General features: G+C 32.9%; 1 protein-coding gene across 1 annotated transcript in view; it reads left to right on the plus strand.

Annotated features, from left to right (window-relative positions):
* LOC111699349 (Fanconi anemia group M protein homolog) overlaps positions 1-23952 on the plus strand; it is a 61588-nt gene that overhangs the window by 9507 nt on the left and 28129 nt on the right. Inside the window, exons 12-40 of the mRNA XM_023470000.1 lie at positions 972-1089; positions 1461-1534; positions 1932-2007; positions 3095-3153; positions 4581-4694; positions 5246-5321; positions 6221-6310; positions 7353-7400; positions 7786-7895; positions 8396-8460; positions 8730-8800; positions 8988-9058; positions 9288-9555; positions 10015-10272; positions 12566-12652; positions 12857-12952; positions 13622-13766; positions 14296-14537; positions 14942-15073; positions 16685-16855; positions 17083-17320; positions 18012-18244; positions 18929-19233; positions 19484-19794; positions 20692-20758; positions 21134-21181; positions 22200-22267; positions 22351-22486; positions 23721-23799. Of these exons, the coding sequence (XP_023325768.1) occupies positions 972-1089; positions 1461-1534; positions 1932-2007; positions 3095-3153; positions 4581-4694; positions 5246-5321; positions 6221-6310; positions 7353-7400; positions 7786-7895; positions 8396-8460; positions 8730-8800; positions 8988-9058; positions 9288-9555; positions 10015-10272; positions 12566-12652; positions 12857-12952; positions 13622-13766; positions 14296-14537; positions 14942-15073; positions 16685-16855; positions 17083-17320; positions 18012-18244; positions 18929-19233; positions 19484-19794; positions 20692-20758; positions 21134-21181; positions 22200-22267; positions 22351-22486; positions 23721-23799 (3856 nt within the window). The remainder of the gene's footprint in view (positions 1-971; positions 1090-1460; positions 1535-1931; positions 2008-3094; positions 3154-4580; positions 4695-5245; positions 5322-6220; positions 6311-7352; positions 7401-7785; positions 7896-8395; positions 8461-8729; positions 8801-8987; positions 9059-9287; positions 9556-10014; positions 10273-12565; positions 12653-12856; positions 12953-13621; positions 13767-14295; positions 14538-14941; positions 15074-16684; positions 16856-17082; positions 17321-18011; positions 18245-18928; positions 19234-19483; positions 19795-20691; positions 20759-21133; positions 21182-22199; positions 22268-22350; positions 22487-23720; positions 23800-23952) is intronic.

Below are 23952 nucleotides of genomic sequence, written 5' to 3' on the forward strand. Positions count from 1 at the left end.
AATTGTTTGTCTACTTATAACCTAGTTCCTAATCAGTTTTAATTGTTTGTTTAAACATAAACTAGTTCCTCAGCTTTTTAAGTTTTTTGTTTAAATAGAAACTAGTTCTGAATTAATTGTTTATATAAAAACTGGGTTCTGAGTTGTTTTAATATTTTTTTATGTAGAAACTAGTTTCTGTTCTGTATTAATTGTTTGTTTATTTATATAGAAACTAGTTTCTTATCTGTTTTAATTGTTTATTTATATAGAAACTAGTTTCTTATCTGTTTTAATTGTTTGTTTATATAGAAACTAGTTTCTGATCTGTTTTAATTCTTTGTTCATGTAGAAACTAGTTTCTGATCTGTTTTAATTGTTTGTTCATGTAGAAACTATTTTCTGATCTGTTTTAATTATTTATTTAAATAAAAACTAGTTTCTGATCTGTTTTAATTATATATTTATATAAAAACTAGTTTCTGATCTGTTTTATCCGTTTACTATTGTAGAAACTAGTTTCTGGTCTGTTTCAATTGTTTGTTCATGTAGAAACTAGTTTTTGATCTGTTTTAATTGTTTGTTTATTTTTTTAGAAACTAGTTTCTGATCTGTTTTAATTGTATATTTACGTAGAAATTAGTTTCTGGTCTGTTTTATCTGTTTATTTATATAGAAACTAGTTTCTGGTCTGTTTTATCTGTTTATTTATGTAGAAACTAGTTTTTGATCTGTTTTAATTGTTTGTTTATTTTTTTAGAAACTAGTTTCTGATCTGTTTTATCTGTTTATTTATATAGTTTCTGGTCTGTTTTATCTGTTTATTTATATAGAAACTAGTTTCTGGTCTGTTTTATCTGTTTATTTATGTAGAAACTAGTTTCTGGTCTGTTTACTTAATTAGTATAAGATAGATTGGTGGGAGTCTGGAGAAGTAGCTCCATGGGAAACATTCGTATTAACAAGCAGGCATGACAAATAAATACATTTAGTGGAGATGCTACAAACAGCCGATTGAACCAGTCTAGGATACATTTGAGTCAAACTACTCAAGCTCAGACTCAAACAAAAACAAAAACAAGTCATCCCAAGATAGAAAAGCTAATTGAGGTAAAAATAATTTGTTTTAAAGGGATGTAAGCGTAAATTTAAGTGTTCCTCCTCTTCATGTTCCTCTTCATGTTAAAAAAGCAATGTCCTGTTCATTTTCTAATTAAAAATCAAGATTTATTTGTTGTTAAATGTTTTAAAGTGTTCATTACAATATTTATTTTTTTATTTTTCTTCAGTAGAAATGCGCAGAAATGACACTTTGGGCAATAACTAAGAAATAACCAAAAAATATTGTTTTTCTGATTAAGTTTTAATTTATTCTGTTAAATATCTTTTGTTCAGGGTTAAATTTGATATAGAGTGAGAAATACACGTCACATCAGGTGATAATCGTAACCACTAACAATATTTAAATCTGCTTGTTGAAGGTTGTTCTGGAGCACTTCAACAGCTTCAAGGAGAAGAACATGGAGACTAGGGTTATGATCTTCAGCCAGTACAGGCAGGATATCAACAATATGCAGATTATACAGGGTCTACCATAAAGGATGTGAGACAGTAAAGACGACTTAAAACTCTAAAAGTATGAGGATTTGAAGCTTAAATTTTTGGTTTCTGCATTCAATTGAGTATTTTGATCATTTACCAAAATATAAAGCACATTTTTGGCCTACAAGGAACCTTGAATGCAAGAAAAGGGACTACACATTTTCCTACAATCGTCTTTGTGGGTGGCAACCCTGTAGGATTCAAACAAAAATATTTTTCAACCGTTACACTCTTAGATTTTACTTGAAAGTTATTTTTGCCTTTGCTTTTGCACAATCAGTTGAGTTAATGTGAATTTTATTAAACAAATTATGTTTTGATTTAAACAAACGTTGATATCTCTTGCTAAGAGATTCTGTAACAGAAGTAGTTGCTTGTTTGGCCGAGTATTCACCTATCATCAAACCTATGTCATTTGTCGGACAGGTACTGGTTCAATTTAATATACTCTTTCTTTGTCATCCTTGTCATATACAGATAATTCATCATATTTGTCATCCATCATCTTTATCAAGTGTTTATCTAAAACTTTACACTTTTTCATCATCATCATATCATCATGATTTTATCTTTTCTATTGTCTCCGTCATATTTTCTTTATTTTATTATTCTAATATGATCTTTATTATTTTTACCATTCTAACTTTTAATTTTAAATCTCTTAATCTTTTCTCATATTGTTATTCATTTTGGAATGTTAAGCGTTTTCTTACATTGACTTTTAAACATAATTTTAACAATTTATATATATCTATTTGTGATTTCTGTTTGTTTGTCCGTCCGATCATAACTCAGGAACCCCTGGACCGATTTACGTAAAAATTTTATAGGGGAACTCGGTAGTACCACGGAAATGTTCTTAGTTTGTTTTTGGGGATTCTAAGATTTTGAGATTGGACTTTTATTGTGAAAATTTAGTTTCCTGGTAAAATCGTTTCTGTGCGGGTAAACGGTGGGAGTAGCTATGAGTAAACTGGGCAGCGCCGGTTCCCAGGCTATTATTAAATAATTTTCATAATCGAAGTTTGTATCATCATTTTATACATGAACAGTGAACACCGTCCTTCAATCTATGTAGGTCAGGGAAACCAAATCTTATACAGTAGTAATAAACAGAATATGGAATAATTGTCCTTTTTGCATTTTCTTTCAACCAAGGAATGTCTCTCAGGATATTTTAATATGTAATTGTTATAACTTGCATATGTTTGAAAATATTCAGTGCACATTTCAAAAAATAAACCTGTTCAAATTTCTAAATCCCTAGAGACATGTATTCCACTGTTTTCTAGTAATCACTGTATTTTCTCATATACTACGGTGGTAGGCGATTATATCAATATTAGAAGATGATTTCTGATTTAAATACATGAAAACAAAGAGAAGCTGTCAATTAACAAAGCTTCTCTTTAACTACTTGTTATCTTGCAATTCGAAAAAAGCTTGTTAAAACAATTAGAACTTAAATAAAAAGTCGTCTTTATTATATTGATATAATCGCCTACCACTGTAGGCCGGTGCTCAAGGAAAGAAGGGATTAACACAGAAGGAACAAATTGAGGTTATTAGCAGGTAATTAATTATTATACAGATAATAATAATAATACCAAAATTTAAATAAAAGGACTTATAAGTGTATTTCATGGCAAGCTACTTTACCTTCATATGTGTGTATTTACAAAAAACGGATGCAAAATATGTTGGGAATTGTTTGTATCTAAAAATGTAAAAAATAGACAATTTTTACAAAGTTTCATATTTTATTCATATTTCTATTCAACTACAAATTGCACGAGATAATACAAATAAAAAAATCACAATTTATTATGTAGTTGGGACCCGCCTAACCAGAGTAGGTTGTTTTAATTGGTTGGCCCATGATAGAATGAGAATTGTATATAGATAAATACATGGGTGTACACTGTGCAGCGTACATTTTAAACATAACAATGATGATAAATCAGGAAAAGGTAAGGAGGTGGTGAAGAAGTATAAGGTAAAGGGAGGGTACTCAGCGGTAGGGTTGGAACAGAGGTTAACATATATTATTAGAATCATGTTTATAAACTACAGGGTGAAGAAGATATTAAAGATTAAGTTTATCCACATGAAACACATTTTTTTTTACAGATATAACTTGCATAACTATCTAAATAGTTCTGGGCGACTTTTCTTTTAAACGATTTTGCAGATTTAGTTTCTTTATGCTCTAATTCAATCGAATTCCATAATTTTGGAAATAAAGCGGAGCGAAAACATTCTTGCGTAGCAAAGAAAACCCGCTCACGTTTATATGATATTGATCTATTTGGTTCAGCTAAAGAATTAAACATATCATGGAAGGAAGTTGGAAGGTTCATAAAAGCATTTATGCCATAAAAGATAGAACACCTAGTGTATATGTATCATCAAGATTTAGAAGTTCTAATCTGAAAAATATTGGATCTGAATGTGCCTTAAATGGACTATTATTTACTGCTCTAATTGCCCTTTTTTGCAACGATTTGATTTTCCGCATTTTTTACGGCCAACAAATTTCAAGCACAGTCAATTCCTTCTCTTTCTAGAATCACATTTCCAATTTTTTATTGGCAGTTTTCAGGATCAAAATGAATATTTCTATTCCTAAATATCATAATCTTTGTTATGGAAACATTTAATGTTAAACGGTTTGCCTGTACCCATGCAGCTGCCTTTTTCAGTTCAAAGCTGGCATCAATAACTAAAGTTTCGATATTTGGAGATGATTTTAAAAAACTAGTGTCGTCGGAAAAAAGATTAGTAAAAAAAGACGTTGCTAACGGCAAATCTTTTATGTATATGAGAAAAAGTAGGGGCCTAAGAAGACTTCCCTGGGGAACACCACATAAAATTGTTTTTTCTTCAGAAAAAATATCATTTATGCATACATACAAGTTCACAAGTTCTCTATAGTATTTGATATATTTAACCGAAATCGCTCTGGAAGCATATATTTCTGTATTTTTTTTATCTTTTAGATTCCGAAGTGGAGGATACAATACCCTAGTAGCAACTTGTGTTGGAGAAGAGGGCCTGGATATTGGGGAAGTCGACCTCATTGTGCTATTTGACGTATCCAAGTCACCTATTAGGTAGGAGGTCAACCATATTGTGCTATTTGACGTATCCAAGTCACCTATTAGGTAGGAGGTCAATCATATTGTGCTATTTGACGTATCCAAGTCACTTATTAGGTAGGAGATCAACCATATTGTGGTATTTGACGTATCCAAGTCACCTATAAGGTAGGAGATCAAACCATATTGTGCTATTTGACGTATCCAAGTCACCTATTAGGTAGGAGGTCAACCATATTGTGCTATTTGACGTATCCAAGTCACTTATTAGGTAGGAGATCAACCATATTGGGCTATTTGACGTATCCAAGTCACTTATTAGGTAGGAGGTCAACCATATTGTGCTATTTGACGTTTCAAAGTCACCAATTAGGTAGGAGGTCAACAATATTGTGCTGTTTGACGTGTCCAAGTCACCTATAAGTTAGGAGGTCAAACCACATTGTGCTGTTTGAAGTATTCAAGTTTCTTATCAAGTTGGAGGTTAAACCATATTGTTCTATATAAAAAAAAAATTTTAAAAAAATAGTAAAGAAAAAAAAATATAAAATTTAATTGTTTCTAAGGTTGGTTCAAAGAATGGGTCGGACTGGAAGGAAAAGAGAAGGACGGATTGTGGTTCTTGTTACTCAGGGTATAGAGGTAGCTAAATGTTATTTCGAGTTACATTTTATTTAAGCAGGGTATGCCCGATTCACAGCGGTTCTCTTTCAACCTTCATTTGATCATTAATGTGGCAGATCTTGTCGTTTTTCTAGCTTAATTTGTAACAATTCCCTCCAATTATTACTAAATTAGAACTCTTTCAATGGAGGGTCATTTAAAATTACCCCAGCAGTAACTGACGTATATAAGGAGGGTTATTTGGGTTGCATACCCCCCCCCCTTAGAATCCCTGGGGTAAATACCCCCCATTAGAATCTTGGGGTTAATTACCCCCCCCCCCCCTTATAATCTTGGAGACATAAACATCCCCGTTTAGAAACTTGATCTCCATCCTCCATGTCCATTGTCCATGATTACCGTTAAGGGGAAAATTGTAAAAAAAAGTTTACCGCTTCGCGTAGATAATCTTACTCAATCAAATTTAACAAAGTAACATAGATAAATTTTAACAAAAAATCTATTTATTAATACAGTAGCGTACTTTCAGTATATGTCAATATAGGTATAAAGGAAGCCTTTTATTTGATAGAGTGTGATAGAGTTTTTAGCGCTATAAGTGTTTTGCAAAAATGTGAGTTATTAATCAAATCACAAAATTTGTCTTCGAAAAGTTTACTTTAATTACATAATGCGAACTATTTTTCTGTGATGAAAATAATTAAAAAAGAAAAACGATTTTCTAATCGTGTTAAAAAATCGTTTTCGTTTTTTATCTCTGTTCAGATTTTGTATAATGTAATAATAATAAAAGCAAACGTGTCAGTCCAGCATGCAATTTTGAAATAGAATTCACATCTCATATTTTTGTGGAGAGTCTAAAAACTAAATATTTAAAAGCGGGACTCAGTAATTGTAAGACAAAAACTTATGTTTAGGAACGTAAATATAATCAGTGCTTGATCAGTAAGAAGACGATTAACAAAGCTATTCTAGAAATGGATAAGCTTGTGCATATGCTGTACCAGGTATTCTATATTTTAAAGGGATAGTTCACTTATTGGAATATTTTATTTTTATTCATTAACTAATTAGTTTGTTAATACGTTATCTTTAACAATTTGGAGAAAAGACTATTTTCTTAATTTCCCTCGTAGTCGTAACATTTACATGTATTCTCACTAGCAGTAAAACTCCTAAAACCAATTAGAAACAGACAGCAAAATATTCAGTTAATAAGGAGAAATCAATGTTAACCAATTCTCTCAGACTGTTAGATAGGTAGAACGGTCTTCAGTCAATTTCCATATGTCGAGCACACTGCACAACGATAGAATTTCTTTTATCAGTGCAGGCTCTTACGTTGTTTTATTTTTCGTCGTCGTTACTTAGTAATTTAAAAAACGATTCGGAAAACGTATCCACCCAAAAGTACGATTTTGAACGTGGGCTTAAACTCAGGATTTACAGATCTTCAAAAAGTTTTATTTATCTCAAATGAGCCCTAAACAATTTAAAGAAAAGTTGTTGTTGAACTTGAATATAGTTGTTCTGATTAACATACTCGGAATTCCGTTCTATTCACAGTTTTTCCGCCAATAAGCTTACTAGTTACTATTCTCCTAGGAAAATATTTTCCGTATTTTTTAATGTTCTTTTCAGAACTACAGGAAAGTATTTAAGATGATTTTTTTATTTTTAATCAAGCAAACCTCCCTTAACCCGTTGTTTGTTTTTGTGTACCTTCTTTTAGCCTCTTCATTTTTGATTTAGAAAAGTCATCTCAATTTTGGAGTGTGGTCTGATTTGATTTGATCTTTAAATCGAATAAAAAGAGTGTTTGACCATCTTATACCTTTTTTTCAAAGTTGTTTTTATTTTAGGGGATGGGGCAAAAAAGTCAATAATTTAGATTTTCAGATTTTAGGGGAACATGCAGTGCACGTCCTCTCTGTTATTTATTAAGACTTGAATCCCTATCAACTATAATTTTTCGGCATACTTTATTACTGTATACTTTATAAATTAAACTATTTAAACTATTTAAATTATTTGAATTTTTTTCTTCAGAATGCTCCCCGCATGGTTCCCATAGGCCTGGAACCAGTCTGTCATCAGGTAATTAAAATCAAATATAATTTTTTTATTAGTTTAGTAAATTTTTTTAAGTAGAAATATATTATTTTAACCATTAATATATTTTGTGTTTGGACCCTCCATTTAAAGATAGCAACAGTATCCTTGAAAGCTTTGTCGACGTTATTCTTCACATTTTTGATCAGATTAAAGATTTTTCAGGGATTGGAACTGCTGTACGCCGGGCATTGTTATCTTTGAATGGAGGGTTACTTGAAATTACGTTAACAGTCCCTTTAAGTTTGGGTTGCAACTTCGAGTTCAATTTTTATTAGTTCTTGTACTTAACTTTCGAAAATTGTCACTAAACATAACTTTTTCAAAGTATTGAACATTTCTACTGCTTTTAAAAGCTTGATTTGTTTAGATGAAGATGATAACTGGGGAGTTTAAAGGTCGAGGTCAAGGGAAGAATGACCGCCAAGGTCAAGGAATAATGAAGAGTTTACAGCCGGTCAACCGATATGATGTGTTCAGGTGACACACATCTTTGTGATGAAATCACGGACGACATAATATTTTAAAGTATATTTAGTGAATTTTAATTTTTTAAGAGATTTTTTTTTAAAAAGGGCACATTTTGATTATGAAGATGTAAACGTGGGCGAAGAATTCTTAGTTTTATTAATTTTTAAAAATTTAAAAACCTCAAGCCGACTTTTCCCCTTTTTTATACTTTTTATATTCTGCGGCGGCCATTCCTCCGTCAAAAAGAAGTTTTCTAAACATGAAGTTTCCTTTTGTTCTCTTTACGCTTTACCATACTACTTTTGGGGCCAGTCTAATACATGGGCAGCTAATGGCCGGCCTACTCGGGTAGTCGTCGCGATCTACCAAACACATTTTGATAGCGTGTAATCAGGGTGTATACAAGATATTGTGTGGCTTTATTTTTTGACATATCAAGGGGGGGGGGTCAGGCTGAAGACCCCCCCCCGTGCCTCTTGTAAACGCTATCTTTAATAATAATTGTTTAGAAAAAATTGTGGATTCTTGAATGAGAATGATCAGACCAGATGGTCCGAACATTGTAATTTTACAGGTTAGTACAGTTTACAAATAAACTACAGTTACAGTTAGAAGATGTTCTACCACACAAACTTTTGTGGATCATAATGTCGTTTTCTGGCTTGAAAAGTTGTGATGATTTTTCCATTGTAGAGAAACCGCAGATTAAAATAAAAAGTTTTCACAAACAAAAACATGGATATCGAATGCAAGGGTATCGTTGTGAATCGGACTTTGCTTTTCTACCAAAGAAGGGTCAATTAAAATTACGTTTACAGTCCCTTTAATTAAAAAAATATTCAGATTCTGTGAAAAGATTGCCTGCTCCACGGGAACTATGGACTGGAGAGTATTCCCTTTACTCCCAGGTTCAGGTTGGATTAAGATTTTTAAATTTTTAGATTTTTTATTTTTTGATTCTAGATTTTCGGACTTTTAGAGTTTTAGACTATTAAATATTAGTTATTCAAGCCGATAAAGACTTAAATTTAAACATTTCTTTTAAATGAAGGGTCTCTTTAACTTATGTCGGCATTCTCCTTATAGTGTTTTCTCTTCTAGGAGAATATTGAGAATGGTCCTGTACTTGATTTAACCGAGTATTCCCTCTGGCAAACTGGAGATCAGAATAGGTATTTAGAGAAAAATTCACAACATACCAATAATTTTTAGAAGTGATTTTTTTTCATAATATCCCCACCCTTTCCTTTAGCCAATAATGGTATATTTGCTTAAAAGGACTCCAATGTATGGGGTACAAATATTGGGATTAGTAGTTTTTTAAAAGGGGGAGAGTCTCTTAAGTATTAAAGTAAATAAAAGATTTTGCATTTTATTTCTTCAAAAAATAACTTTTTTTAGATATTTAGTAGGAGAGAGTAATGTTAGTAGAACTTACAAGAATATTCTTGATTTGATCTCCAACCCATCCGCCCTCTCCGCCAGGGCGGAAGAGCTGAGTATTAACCTGCAAACACGCTCCGCCGTTTCTTCCAACGCTGTGGCTAAACGAGGATCGGTGGCGGGATCTCCAGTAAAGGGAATCAGGAGCTATTTTAAACTATCAGAGACTAGTGACACCAACCAGGAGCTGCAGAAACCAAGGGGTCAAGTTCTACCTGATATTCAGGTAACCTTTATTTAACACTAAAAGGCTGCGGGGGGGGTCTGAATTTTTGTTAAGCCAGGGGGTGAGTCCCGTACTCCTCTAGAAGAAGAACATAGAGTCACTGATTGAAGCGTAATGCAGGTTACCAGATAAATGAGAACGGTANAGTTAATAACCAAACATTTTATAGATTAAGATAAAATGAAGCACAAACCAAATCTGCGTATGACAAGCAAAACTGGTCAAATTGGTTCGAACGTTTTTAAGCGTCAGATTTACAATCTTTTGTAACTAGATAATAATTCGAGTTTTACGTAATTTTTCTTAGATAAGGTTTCTATTTCAGTTTCTGCTGAACCTTAGGATTTTAGATTATTTTTGGGGAATGTTTCTTTTCAAACAGGATTTTAAATTAATTTTGAAAATTAATTTTCCTTTCACTCTTCATGAATTTTTTGCTTATTTTTAATCTTATTTTAGGAGGATGATATTGAAGAAATAGATATTTCATCACCTTCTCAACCTAAACTTCAAGATGGTGTTGATGTTGTTGTTGAGCTAGATGATGTTCTCGGTGATGAAAAGGATGAAAAAAATGCTGTAGATGATCAAGATGATCTTCTTAACGATCTCCTAGATGATGATGGGAGTGAGGATAGTGGTTTCAGCTCCTGGCCTAGCTCCCCTGTATTTAAGATAGATCTGGAGAACATTGTCAGAAATCCTCCTTTGAATAAGGTAAGAACAATTACTAGGGTAAAATGAAATGGAATGTTGGATGTGCCTTGCCACTTGGCTGCTTTACATGAAATATTTTTGAGTTTTTTACTTTTTAATTTTTTGATTATTATTTTTTAATTATTTTTATGTTATAGTTTTGATTTTTAATTTCATTTTTAAAATATATTAATTTGGTAAATTAACACACTTTTATTACTCCCGATAATTAACCTCCACTACTCTTGGATGATCATTATAGGTATACTAACGAGTATTCTAAAGGTGAGGCACCCTCTTATCCTTTCTTTGAAACCTTATTTACATATGTTTCTTTCAAAAAAGATCTGGGAAGTAAATGTATAGTAATATCCCGTCTACGGATCGGAAGTAAATGTATAGTAATATCCCGTCTACGGATTGGAAGTAAATGTATAGTAATATCCCGTCTACGAACCGGAAGTAAATGTATAGTAATATCCCGTCTACGGATCGGAAGTAAATGTCTAGTAATATCCCGTCTACGGAGCGATGATAAAAAAAACTTCTAGGGTCTATCTACTAATCTAATATAGAATTGTAGTGTACAGCACTTGTCATAAGTTGTGTACTTTTCTCTGAAAAATGTTAAAAAGCATTTAGTTTTAGAAAAGATAAAATAACTACATCTGTTGTTGTTATTAAAGCTTATTTCAGTCCTCTCTTAGTAAATTCATTTTGGGATTATGTAGAATTCTCTAAAAGTCTGATACGATTTCATTTCGATTCTGGATTTGATTTAAAGGGAGTGACCGGCAATGTATGGTAGTTGAACAGAGATTGCAGTATTATTAAGAAAAAAATTTAGGATTAATTTGAGACTTATCAGTCGTTTTTGCGGTGCACATTTGTTCAGCAAGAGCACCAATTCCAAATTTAAAAACTACCGATTGTCCATTTTAAGAATCGGTTTTATGAAAAATGATCAAAACGACACGAGGAAAAAAATTAACAAAATTTCTACCGTAAACTAATCATATGATAAGGAACATATTTCTTATTAGAAATGTGTCAATAAATCAATGTTAGAATCAATTGTTTCTTTTTCATCATTATATTGATTCCCTTATTCTTTGTGTATTTGTTCGCAGATTTCTTTAAATTCCTAAAATGTCGTTTATTCATGAATAATTCCAGAAAATCTACAAAAAATGGTTTTTAAAATTGAGATATTACAGAAACCAATAACTGAAAAAGATTACTTATTTCGATGATAAGAGTTCATTTTTATTTTCTCAACATGTTTCTTAACAACTAATTTACTGAAAAAAAATTTGTTATTCTTTTCGTGATCGTCGTTGAATAATTTAAATAAAACCGATTCTCAAAATCATCCCTCAAAATGGATAATCTACGAGGATTTTAAAGATTGCAAACGAATCTTAGATAAAATCTCAATAATACTGCAATCTTAGTTCAACTACCATACATTGCCGGTCACTCCCTTCAATTTGATTTAAAAGCGAAGTGGAACTGGTAAAAACTTAGGAATTGCACACTGCATAAAAAACGTAATAACACAATGTTTATCGAGAGAAACATAGGTTTTTTATACTTTCATCTTTAAATAATTTTGCATTGATCCCTGGCCGGTTTATTGTTAGATTGTACGCTTCTATACGATTCTTTACGCTTCTATATGCTTCTTTACGCTTCTATACGCTTCTTTATGATTCTTTACGGTTCTTTATGCTTCTTCACTCTTCTAAACGCTCCTTCACGCTTCTCTACACTTCTAAACGCTTCTTTACGCTTCTATACGGTTCTTTACGCTTCTATACGCTTCTTTTTGCTTCTTTACGCTTCTTTATTCTTCTTTACGGTTCTTTATGCTTCTTCACGCTTCTATACGCTTCTTCGCGCCTCTTTACGCGTCTATACGCTTCTTTACGCTTCTATACGCTTCTTTACGCTTCTTTTCGCTTCTTTACGCTTCTATATGCTTTTTACGCTTCTATACGCTTCTTTACGCTTCTATATGCTTCTATACGCTTCTTTACGCTTCTATACGCTTCTTTACGCTTCTATACGCTTCTTTACGCCTCTTTACGCTTCTATACGCTTCTTTACGCTTCTGTACGCTTCTGTACGCTTCTTTACGCTTCTATACGCTTCTTTACGCTTCTTACGCTTTTGTATAATTGTGTAAAAAGCTTTCAAAGAGGAAATTTAGGTGGAGGGGTAACAGCCGTCAATTCCCCCCCCCTCCTTACCCCCAGCGGACATGTTGCAAGAGAAATATATTTCCGAATATTTTTGAATTACTTAAATGTAGGTGAGTGTTGAAGAATGGATGGCAGCAAAGTTAAAATACCAGAACTTGTACTTGAACTCAAGTACACGGTACACGGAGTACATACAGGAACATACTTCATTTCTTTTTAAATAGAAAAATGGGTTTATTTCATTCCTAACTTAAGTCAATAGTCGTCTTCCTTTTACATAGTTCTATAGGTTCCACTGGACAAAAAATATCATTCCCAGTTTGTTACCATTATTTCTTATATAGCTAATATTTTGTTCAATATTTCACCATCTTGCAACGTAACGAAGTATGCTTGTAAAGAGGTTGACTGAAAAGAACTTCCAGGGAGATCTTGTTGTGCAACCTGTTCAACTAGATCAGGAAGTTCATGCGTCTTCTCTAGATATGTTCTATCAGGTAAACAAACATTAAAGTGACTGTCCACGAAATTTCAAGTGAATCTTAATTTATAAGTTCCAATTCATCACTGTGCACTGTGCAGTGTGCAAATGCACTTCATGTTTTTGTTTTGCATTTTTGTAAATTCTATACTTGCCTTCTTGTCATACTAGCAATACACAATACATACATTCTTTCATACACAGTACAGATACAGACAGTATACTGGTCACTTGATTTCCGTCTGTATCACGTGAAAACGATACTGCACTGCCATTGGCTGAAGTTCTGGTGACGTAATACGGACTGTACGGACTATATTTAATTATATTATTAATTATATTATCAATTATATCTATTAAAAATGCAAAAAAAAAATTTTAAAAATTATAATAGGAGCAAAACTGAGATTCTTAGACTCCTGTGGGATATCGTCGTTTTCAAATTGGTTGCGTATTTGTTGAATATGATCTGTTTAATACTGCAACTTTTATACAAAATTGCTTTTATATGAATTTTCGTATAAATTTGACACAGTTTTATATCAATTTCTCGAGACAGGAACATCAGATAGATGTTTTATATGTATCGTTTAACGCCTGAGATTCTCAGTTTGCATCCCTATACCCCCTTTTCATTTTTCCTTTACAGTCCCTTTGATGCTAAAAAAATACATTTTTAAAACAGACTGATGATGAGGATCTCGGGTTCCAGGAGGAAAATGAACCTGATCCAATACCAAGCCCAGTCTTGAAGAAACCTAAAGGAGAGAAGGAGAAAGAGAATAAGTCTGAGTTGTGGAGTCAGTTTGAACTTGGCTCCCCAGAACCAGGTTTTATATTGTTTTCTTATTTTTCGTAGAACTAAATATCTTTCATCTAAATTTTAATTAACTCGTTTAAGTGTTTTCCATCCCATTCTTCAATTTCCAAAGGAATTAATTAAACACTAGCCTCAAATTCTTCTGTATTAATATGCACATTTTTGCAACCTGATTTGTAAACTCTTAATATTTAAAACTTTTGATAACGCAAAATTGTATGTTAAAAATATCAAAGTTTTACAACATCTGCAATTTGCAAGGATATGAGGGCTCAAAGATTAGAGGGTGTGGTAATTTATCAGTTCTCTTATACATCCGTATATACTGTTATATGAATTTTAACTGTACCGCGCAACATTACAAATAGTTTCTAAATTAACTGTCCCCATTGCTAAATAGTTTCTAAATTAACTGTCCCAGGTCCCTGTTACAATATGATCATTTATTTTTACTGGAATCGTTTTTATAGATGGAACTGTTAATGTTTAACGAAAACATCACAAGCTTTGATATATATTAATAATTTAAAATGTTGAAGAACTTCTTGAAGAGGAAGACAAAGATGTTCCAGCACTTGGAAGAGGGTTTAACGAAGGAGAAGGAATATCCACACAGTTTGATATTGGTTCTCCTATCTTGGAGCTCTCTCCAGTTCAGTTCAATCTTTCTCCGGAGAAATCTAAAATGGCGTCAGAAAAATCCAAAATGGTGACAGACACAGAGGAGTTTGATCAAATTGGCTTTCCTACTTCTCCTATTATCAGCAAATTAAACACACAAGTAGGTTCTTATATCTCTATATAAATAACTAGCTTGGGAACCAGGCTTTGCCTAAACTTTTTCAACCTAAACTTAGAATTTCTAAAACAAGCTAAGAAGATTTTTATGCTACCAAGTTTCCAAATCAAAATTAGCGGCAAATCAGTAATGATCAGACATAAACATAAACAAACATAGCTTACTTTAGAAGTAGTAGTCACAGTTTGTCTGTTTGTTTGTTTCTATATCTGATCATAACTTACAAACCCTTTAACCGATTTTCATCAAGTTTTGATTTAGCAACTTGGTAGAACTACGAAATAATTCTGAGTTGAGTGGGTTGACTTTAGTTTTTAGGCAAAGCTGGGTTCTGAATCAGTATTTATTTAATTAGAAAGGAAACTATCTCAATTACCAATGTTAAGGTGTCTGAAATATCTCTCCCTGCTGATCTGAAAAGAAAAAGGCAGATAGAAACCAGTACTCCACTTCATCCTCATCAACAGAAACCTTTTCCAAGCCTTTCATCTCCAGTCACACGTCTCACCCCTGTTAAGGCATGGCTTCATTTGAACAAATAGTTTGTTCAAAAATTGTTTCCTTTTACTTCTCCTGAAATATTGTGTCCTCTTACTTCTCCTGAAATATTGTGTTCCCTTACTTCTCCTGAAATATTGTGTCCCCTTACTTCTCCTGAAATATTGTGTCCCCTTACTTCTCCTGAAATATTGAGTCCTGTTACTTCTCCTGAAATATTGTGTCCTCTTGTAACTTCTCCTGAAATATTGTGTTCCCTAACTTCTCCTGAAATATTGTGTCCCCTAACTTCACCTGAAATATTGAGTCCTGTTACTTCTCCTGAAATATTGTGTCCTCTTACTTCTTCTGAAATATTGTGTTCCCTTACTTCTCCTGAAATATTGTGTTCCCTTACTTCTCCTGAAATATTGTGTTCCCTAACTTCACCTGATATATTGCGTTCCCTAACTTCTCCTGAAATATTGTGTCCCCTAACTTCACCTGAAATATTGTATCCCCTAACTTCGCCTGAAATATTGTGTCCCCTCACTTATCCTGAAATATTGTGTCCCCTAACTTCACCTGAAATATTGTGTCCCCTAACTTCTCCTGAAATATTGTGTCCCCTAACTCCGCCTGAAATATTGTGACCTCACTTCTCCTGAAATATTGTGTCCTCACTTCTCCTGAAATATTGTGTCCCCTTACTTCTCCTCAAATATTGTGTCCCCTAACTTCTCCTGAAATATTGTGTTCCCTTACTTCTCCTGAAATATTGTGTCCCCTTACTTCTCCTGAAATATTGTGTCCCCTAACTTGTCCTGAAATATTGTGTTCCCTTACTTCTCCTGAAATATTGTGTCCCCTTACTTCTCCTGAAATATTGAGTCCTGTTACTTCTCCTGAAATATTGTGTCCTCTTACTTCTGCTGAAATATTATGTCCCCTTACTTCTCCTGAAATATTGAAAGATTGAAACTTAATTAAAACTTTAATCTGTTAAGAATTAGATACACATTTTTATTTTTTTCTACTTGAAGATGTTCCTGTGAAAAGAGATGGGCGCGTTTTTTTCACTTTGTTCTTTAATCGTTCGTAAACTACCTATTTTGTTCGTTTATTTTGATCGTTCAAAAAAATAATTTCTTCTTTCTTAGAATTATCGTTTATTTTCCATTTATTTCGTTCATTTTCTCGCTGAACAATCGTTCAGTAAAAAAAACTTGAGTTTTTTTCAAAAGTTTTTTCCAACAAATTGTACGTTCAGTAAAATATCTATCGTTTTTTAAAAGTTTGTTCCAAAAATCGTTTGTTAATTAAAAAACTAACATTTTTTTCAAAATTGTTGGAAAATTTGTTGTTCGATTAAAAAATTCATGTTTGTTTGAACAATTTACAGTCATCGTTTTTTTAAATGATAGATTTTTATTTCTTAGAACTATCCAAGTCATTCGTTCATCGTTCGTTTTTTTCGTTCTCAAATAATTTGTATTTCACCAAAAAACTAATCCTATGGGTCAGAAGGATTATTTTTTTCGTAATTTTTAACTTAAAAAATTACAGTTTTGCTAAAAAAAAGATTATGCAAAGCTTATTCCTTTATTGATAAAAAACGCTATGAAATATATTAAATAAAGCACTGTGCTAAGGAGAGGGTTGGATTGGATCATTCCCCAGTTCTGAAGAAACCTGAACCCAGAGTAAAATCTGTTGTTAGAACTATGAGTGAGGATATGTTTGGAAACTCTGATGATGATCTGTTTACAGATCTTCACATCCCAGGAGAGCAGAGGGAGCCCAGTATTCTGGGAGCTACTCAGGGATAGATAAAGATTAAACCTAAGAGTTAAACAGTTGACAAAATATTTTTAAAAAATATTTTGCTTCAACTCTCTAATTTGGATTCCCTTCGAATTTTGTACATTTTAAACATAAGCAGAATTTAAAATTTTATTTTTAAATGATACACCTTATTGAATAATAAGACAAGGAGAGGGAAATGGGAAGGGTTTCCAAATAAATATTTATATTTTTATTATATCTGCAGCTGGTGTCTGTTCTGAACCAGGATTCAGAGGAGTGGATGATGGGAGCTGGGATTGGTAAATCTGACAACAATGTTAAAACTGAACAATCTGATAAATCTACGTCTATGCTGGCAGCTACTCCTGGATTGTTTAGATCTAAAAAAGATCAGGATGTTCCTAATGAGAGAAGGAAGAGTGGTGGACTAAAAGTAAAAAAGAAACTCTCCAATGTTTTCGATGATAGTGATATTTTTGAAGGTAAATAATCACTAGTATTATGAAAATTAAAATCTAAATTGTTAGATTATGGCAATGTCAAAGAAGACTTTTTCAAATTTTTTGAATATCATTTTTTTTTATCTGCTAACCCTTCTATAGGAAATGTATCATATTTTTTTCCTTAATATCAACATCATGTGTCCCATTAAAAAAGCTTTAAATATTTCAAAACAATCTCTAAGGGGACTTGGTTTTTGATCTTTTTTGGACACCAAAATTCTCCATTTTACCCCCAAAAAACAAAAAATTTCCTCCCCCCAAAGCAAACTTTTTTTGGTTGTGACTTTGGGGGAAAAACACCCCTAGCCCTGGGAAAAAATGTTGCAAAATGACTAAATGACTGTAAATTAAAGATAACAATCAAGGTGATACAAAATGACTCAAAATATGGTAAAATAAGTGAGTTAGTGGCAATAATAGCTAGTTTGTGATGAAAAACCGAAAAAAAACGTTCTCCTCCGGGGAAGGAAATTCAGGACAGTAATGCCAAGGGGGTGGGGAAACAATTCAACTTCTAGTAAGAATATACTCCCCTGCATTCTTGGGATATGCTTACATACAAAATTTGAGCTCCATCACTTCAGACGTTAATTTTGGAAGAAAAAGATGTACATAATTATTATTATTATTATTACATAGATGAAGACATTTTATAATTTTCTACTTTTAGATTTAAGTGTAATTAAAGAACCAGATGATGTAGTTTATTTTTCATCATTTCATCATAAACCTACAGCTGTGGTACAGCCAACAGCAGCTGTTGTTCAACGATCAACACCTTCAGAGACTATTAGCTCTTTAACTGCTGGCGTTGTCAATTCTGAAGCTGTCACAGATATGGCGAATTTCCAGCTGTCTATTGATATGTCTGAAGATATGTTTGGAGAGGATTTTCTAGATCAGGTAGTAGTAGAACCTAGATATTCTAGATCAGGGAGTAGTAGAACCTAGATATTCTAGATCAGGGAGTAGTAGAACCTAGATATTCTAGATCAGGGAGTAGTAGAACATAGATATTATAGATCAGGGAGTAGTAGAACATAGATATTATAGATCAGGGAGTAGTAGAACATAGATGTTATAGATCAGGGATTAGTAGAACACAGAGATTCTAGATCAGGGAGTAGTAGAACATAGATATTATAGATCATGGAGTAGTAGAAAATAGATATTTTAGATCAGGGAGTAGTAGAACATAGATATTATGGATCAGGGAGTAGTGAAAACATAGATATTCTAGATCATGGAGTAGTAGAACCTAGATATTCTAGATCAGGGAGTAGTAGAACCTAGATATTATAGATCAGGGAGTAGCAGAACATAGATATTCTAGATCATATAATAGTAGTACATAGATATTCTAGATCAGGTAGTAGTAGAAACTAGAAACTCTAGATCAGGTAGTAGTAGAACATAGAAATTCTAGATTAAGAAGTAGTAGAACCTAGATATTCTAGATCACTATAAATTATTTAGTAGTAGATATTATGGTTGACAGTTTACAGTTGAAAGAATATATATTAAGTGGATTACATTGTACACTATACAGTACTCAAATAGTTTTAAATAGATTAAATAATATTTTAGGTGGATGAAATGAAAGGTGCTTCTGAAATTAATGTAATCGCTGGAAACATTGTTCATAATGAGGAAAGTAGAATCATGGAAGAGATCAGAACGACTACTGACAGAAGACAGAGTATTGGGATGAGAGCTCCTGAAATAAGTGAAATGGATCAACCAAGTGTAAGTGGGATGAGTACATCTGTTGGAAGAGATAATATCCCTGGTGTGGATGGGATGAGGATGAGTGCTTGTCCGATCTGTAATCAGATGATTGAGGGAGAGGAAGGGGGACCAGAAATAAACGCCCATGTTGACACATGTCTCAGGTTAGTATAAGTATAGAGCTGGAATCTGGTCTGTAACACTGATCACCATGTTTGGCCTGAGTTCAGTGTTTTGCATTAGATCTTTCATCAGACCAATTAGACTATTGCTTACCTTACAATGAACTTAAGTTCTGAATACAAAATGTCTGGTATACATATAGAACAAGATGGACATTCATTTTAATTAATTAACAACTTTTAAAATTAATAAATCGAAACAAATCTGAAGTAAAAGAATTTTCTGTTTTAGTAAACAGTTGATCGATGAGTTTTCACAGCAACAAGTTCATCCACCAGAAGCTGATCAATCAAATAATCAACAGACGGATAGATCAAACAAAAGAGTTTTTGAGGCGAGCATGAGTTCAAGAACCAGTTTTAGTTTTAATAGTCCTCAGTCCAAGAAGCCTCGAATAAACTCCCCAAGTCCAGTGTTGACTGCTCGACCTAGATTGAAAAGAAACCTGGTAGAGAGTTCTAGCGAAGATGACCTGAGGAATTCGTCCAGGACTGATAGAAGTGATGAGGATAGTCCTGTATTCAGGGGTAGGAAGAAACCAGGTAGGAGAGAGGACGGAGGATAATCCTGTATTCAGGGGTAAGGAGAAACCTGGTAGGAGGGAGGAGGATAGTCCTGTATTCAGGGGTAGGAAGAAACCAGGTAGGAGGGATGAGGATAGTCCTGTATTCAGGGTAGGAAGAAACCAGGTAGGAGGGATAAGGATAGTCCTGTATTCAGGGTAGGAAGAAACCAGATAGGAGGGATAAGGATAGTCCTGTATTCAGGGTAGGAAGAAACCAGGTAGGAGGGATGACCTGGTCCTGTATTCAGGGGTAGGGAGAAACCAGGTAGGAAGGAGGAGGTAGGATAGTCCTGTATTCAGGGGTAAGAAGAAACTAGGTAGGAGGGAGGATAGTCCTGTATTCAGGGGTATGAGGGATGGCCTGGTCCTGTGTTCAGGGGTAGGAAGAATAGGTAGAAGGAAGAATAGTCAGTTTTGTAAGTTTTATGGACGGTTTTAAAATCTTAAAAAGTAATGTTTTTTTTTTTTCAATAAGTTTCCAGGGTTTTTACCCATCCACTGATCCAGAGATGCGAACTTTGATACTCTTAATCCCGATTGTTTGATCTTGATATCCACTGTTGTACTTTTCGCTTGAAGATCTATTAAGAACTCGTTTCTTTTCATATTTTCATTTCAGTTATTCCTCCTTCCTAATCAAAACTCCTGACTGGTGATTATTACCATTCGTGATGTTGAAAAAAGATTAAATTATTGAATTGTTAGTCTCCATACTAACACAAGATTAAGATCAGGCATTGATACCAATATCCACAATACAAGATTTCCAGTTCTGGCATGCTTCAAAATTATTTTCCAAATAAATCTATCACTTTTATTAATTCTATATATATGATCTATTAAAATCAATAATAACCACTGGTGATCTTTCTAGGAATCCTTCTTGGTACTCAGACTAGTCCAATTATAAAGAGCGAAGAGGAGGAGGCGGAGGATGACAGGTATAATCACAGAAATTTTTTCTCATTCTTGGATGAAAAATTAAAACAAGTGTCAAAGTATTTCTTCATAGGTTATTTGGCTTAGAAAACAGCTGGGGGAGTCGAGTGCTAGGATATATACGATCAATTAACATTATATTCAAAGGCTGAAAAGTGAAAAACTAATGCATTTGTTAAGTCTGTAGTGCAAATTTTTAGTATTTTGGAAGGAAGCTCAAGCCAGATTTCTAGGAAAGCTTGTTGGCTGCAATTATTTTTTAATATGATCATTATGATTATCGTTATTATTATCATTATTATTATCATAATTATTATCATTAATTTTATCATTAATATTATCATCAATATTATCTGTGTAATCTGTGGATTTTCTAGAATTTCAAGTATTAACGAGGAATGCAAACATATTTCAAGTTTAACGAGGTAAATTTTTTTTATTTTTTTATCTATTTTTATCATCCTTATTACCGTCTTTATTAGTTTTGTTTTATCCTTATATACTAGCTAAAGTTCCCTGCGTTGCCCGTGAAATTTTTTTATCGAATTTTGCAATAAATCGACGTTTGATGGGGAAAAAACAATTTTTTAAAAATTTTTTTGTGGGGAAAATTGAATTCTTTTAGTATTTTTTATTCCCCGGGCACCCATCAGTTTCCTAAAAAAATGTCAGCCCATTCAGTCCAGCCGTTTGGCCAGCTATAGCTTACATATAAACATACAAATATGCTTATATGAGCTAAGAGCTTTATTTTATAGATAATCATTATTATTATCACTATTATTATTATTATTTACTAACTTTACTGACTATCGTAACGCATGCTCTTGAAAAATTTTAATTATGTTATGGTAGATTTATTGTTATTATTATTGTAGTTTTTCAAATTTTTCGCGATCAATTTTTTTCCGCAAAGAATGTAACCCTTTCTATTAATTATTGATATGATAATTCAAATACTAGGTTCTCAACCAAATTACGAATTTGTTTTTGAAAGTTTTATATTGAATGAAATTGATCCAGAAAGGATCAGAAACCCTAAGCAAAGATTCTTTTTACAAAATCTGTTATCATCTTTTATAAGGTTTAAGTGAATATTCAGGGGTCATTTCCAAATTTGAATCATAAAAAAATTAATGTGAGGTCTGGCACTAACTAGGACATCTTTTATTTGGTTGGTTGGTTTGAAGTCTATTGTAATAGAACATAAATAGTAACTAAATATTTATGTTGAAGAAAACTTGCATTAAGGAAGTGTGCGCGAAAAATGAAAGGTGGTGAGGGGACAAAATATATTTTGATAATTCATCGGTCATTTCTAGCTGATGTTCCTGTAAAGAGAATCGAATATAAACCTTGATGAAATTCGGTCGGAAGCTGGATTCTTATTCAAGAGACGTGTATTCCTTTTTTGTGAACACTCCCTTTAAACAATTATTTCAGACTGAACAGTTCATCTGAACATGAAGCTTCCAGCCCTTTGGTTAGAAAGAAGCAGAGAAAAAGATTAGGTTAGAATCAAAACTTTTACGGAAATGAAATAAATCAGAAGTGGAATTTTATGGATCCTAAAGGTTTATTTTAATTTGAGTAGGTGCTGAGTTCCTTGATGTGGAGGCCGAGGTTTCCGGCTCTGATGTATCGGAGGACGAGAGGGTGGACGAGGACGGGTTCGAGGAGAGCTTTGTGGACGACGCCACCCAGAGAGAGGACACTGCTATGTATCTGAGGTATAGGTTGATTTCGTGAAGATCTTAACCCTAAGGGTCAACTTAAACAAACTCGTTTTTATAAAGTTTGTGTTGGTTTTGAGTTCAAAAAATCAATCATTTAAAAATGCATTTTTTTAGTTTAGGTTGGATGTCTGTCCAAAGAATTTGAATACTTTTCTTAAACTCGAATTTTTAAAAATAATTTATCTTTGCAACCTGATATCTTAAACTTTTATGTTTAAAACTTTTCCTTTTAGTTAGCAGAAATTATATTTTAAAATATCACAGGTCTGTGGCTTTGCAATTCGATGAATTTTTTTTTTAAGGTTATCAGATTTTTGGGTTATGTTTCCGTGCGAACCATAAAACTGTTGAAAGGAAAGACGATAAGCAAACTTTAAACGTATTTGATGTTGGTAAAGCAAACAATTTACACGTAGCTTAAATATCACTTATTAATTGAACTGTCTCTGTCTACATCTTCATCTTCATTTAACAAATAAAAATCATAACTTGAGACTAAAAAGTGTCTCTTCCTATTTCACAGTTTTCTGGTTATCACTGTATGTAGATTATCTAAATGTTTGATCAATCCCTTTAAAAATGAATATTTTTCATGAAAAGTTCCCAGAATGCACAAAATTAAGCTCCTGGTTAAAAGTAACTTTTGTAGAATCGAAAACTGGAAATTTTTCCTGAATCCTTGAATTTGTGGGAGTTATTAGCTCTAATAGGAATAAAATTCAATAGATTAGAGTTAACAGATTAATAAGATTCTATTCATTAATGAAATTGGAGAATTGAGAGGTTTAATTGGATCTTTTTAAGAATAAGAGGGAAAAATCAGGGATGAAAGGTTTTCTAATTTTGGTTTATATTCATGTTATCTTTAAAATCTGTTTTTATTATTTGCAATGCCTTCGCCCTGAGTTTTTCTTTTTAACTAATTTTATATTTTAACTATTTTTGGGTAATTTTTTTATTAACTGAGTCAGTCTGGATCGAAGGGTTCATGGACGGGTTATATGAAATGGAATCAGGAACAGGAACAGGAACAGGAACAGGAACAGGAACAGGAACAGGAACAGGAACAGGAACAGGAACAGGAACAGGAACAGGAACGGAAACGGGAACGGGAACGGGAACGGAAAGTAAGAATTGTAACATGGCATTTTGTTTTAGCAATTAGAGGACAATGGTTTAGATCTTGTTTTTAATAGTAATGTCAAAGTTAATCTTTTATTTCTTTTAGGTCAATAAGAAGTCCTGTTTTCAAGCACCCAGATATGGGCAGGAAACTAAGACCTATCACAGACGACCTTTTTTCTCAGGTAAATTAAGGATATCTCTTCAAGGGGTGGGGGGCATAAATATGATAATTCAATGTTTAATTATTTCTAGTCAAATAGATTATCAAGTTCAATAGGTGGCAACAGAGAAATGAACCAATTATACACAACGTCACAAGTGTCAAATATAACAAG

Source organism: Eurytemora carolleeae, unplaced genomic scaffold, assembly GCF_000591075.1.
Source record: "Eurytemora carolleeae unplaced genomic scaffold, Eaff_2.0 scaffold214, whole genome shotgun sequence".
Lineage (NCBI taxonomy): Eukaryota > Metazoa > Arthropoda > Copepoda > Calanoida > Temoridae > Eurytemora > Eurytemora carolleeae.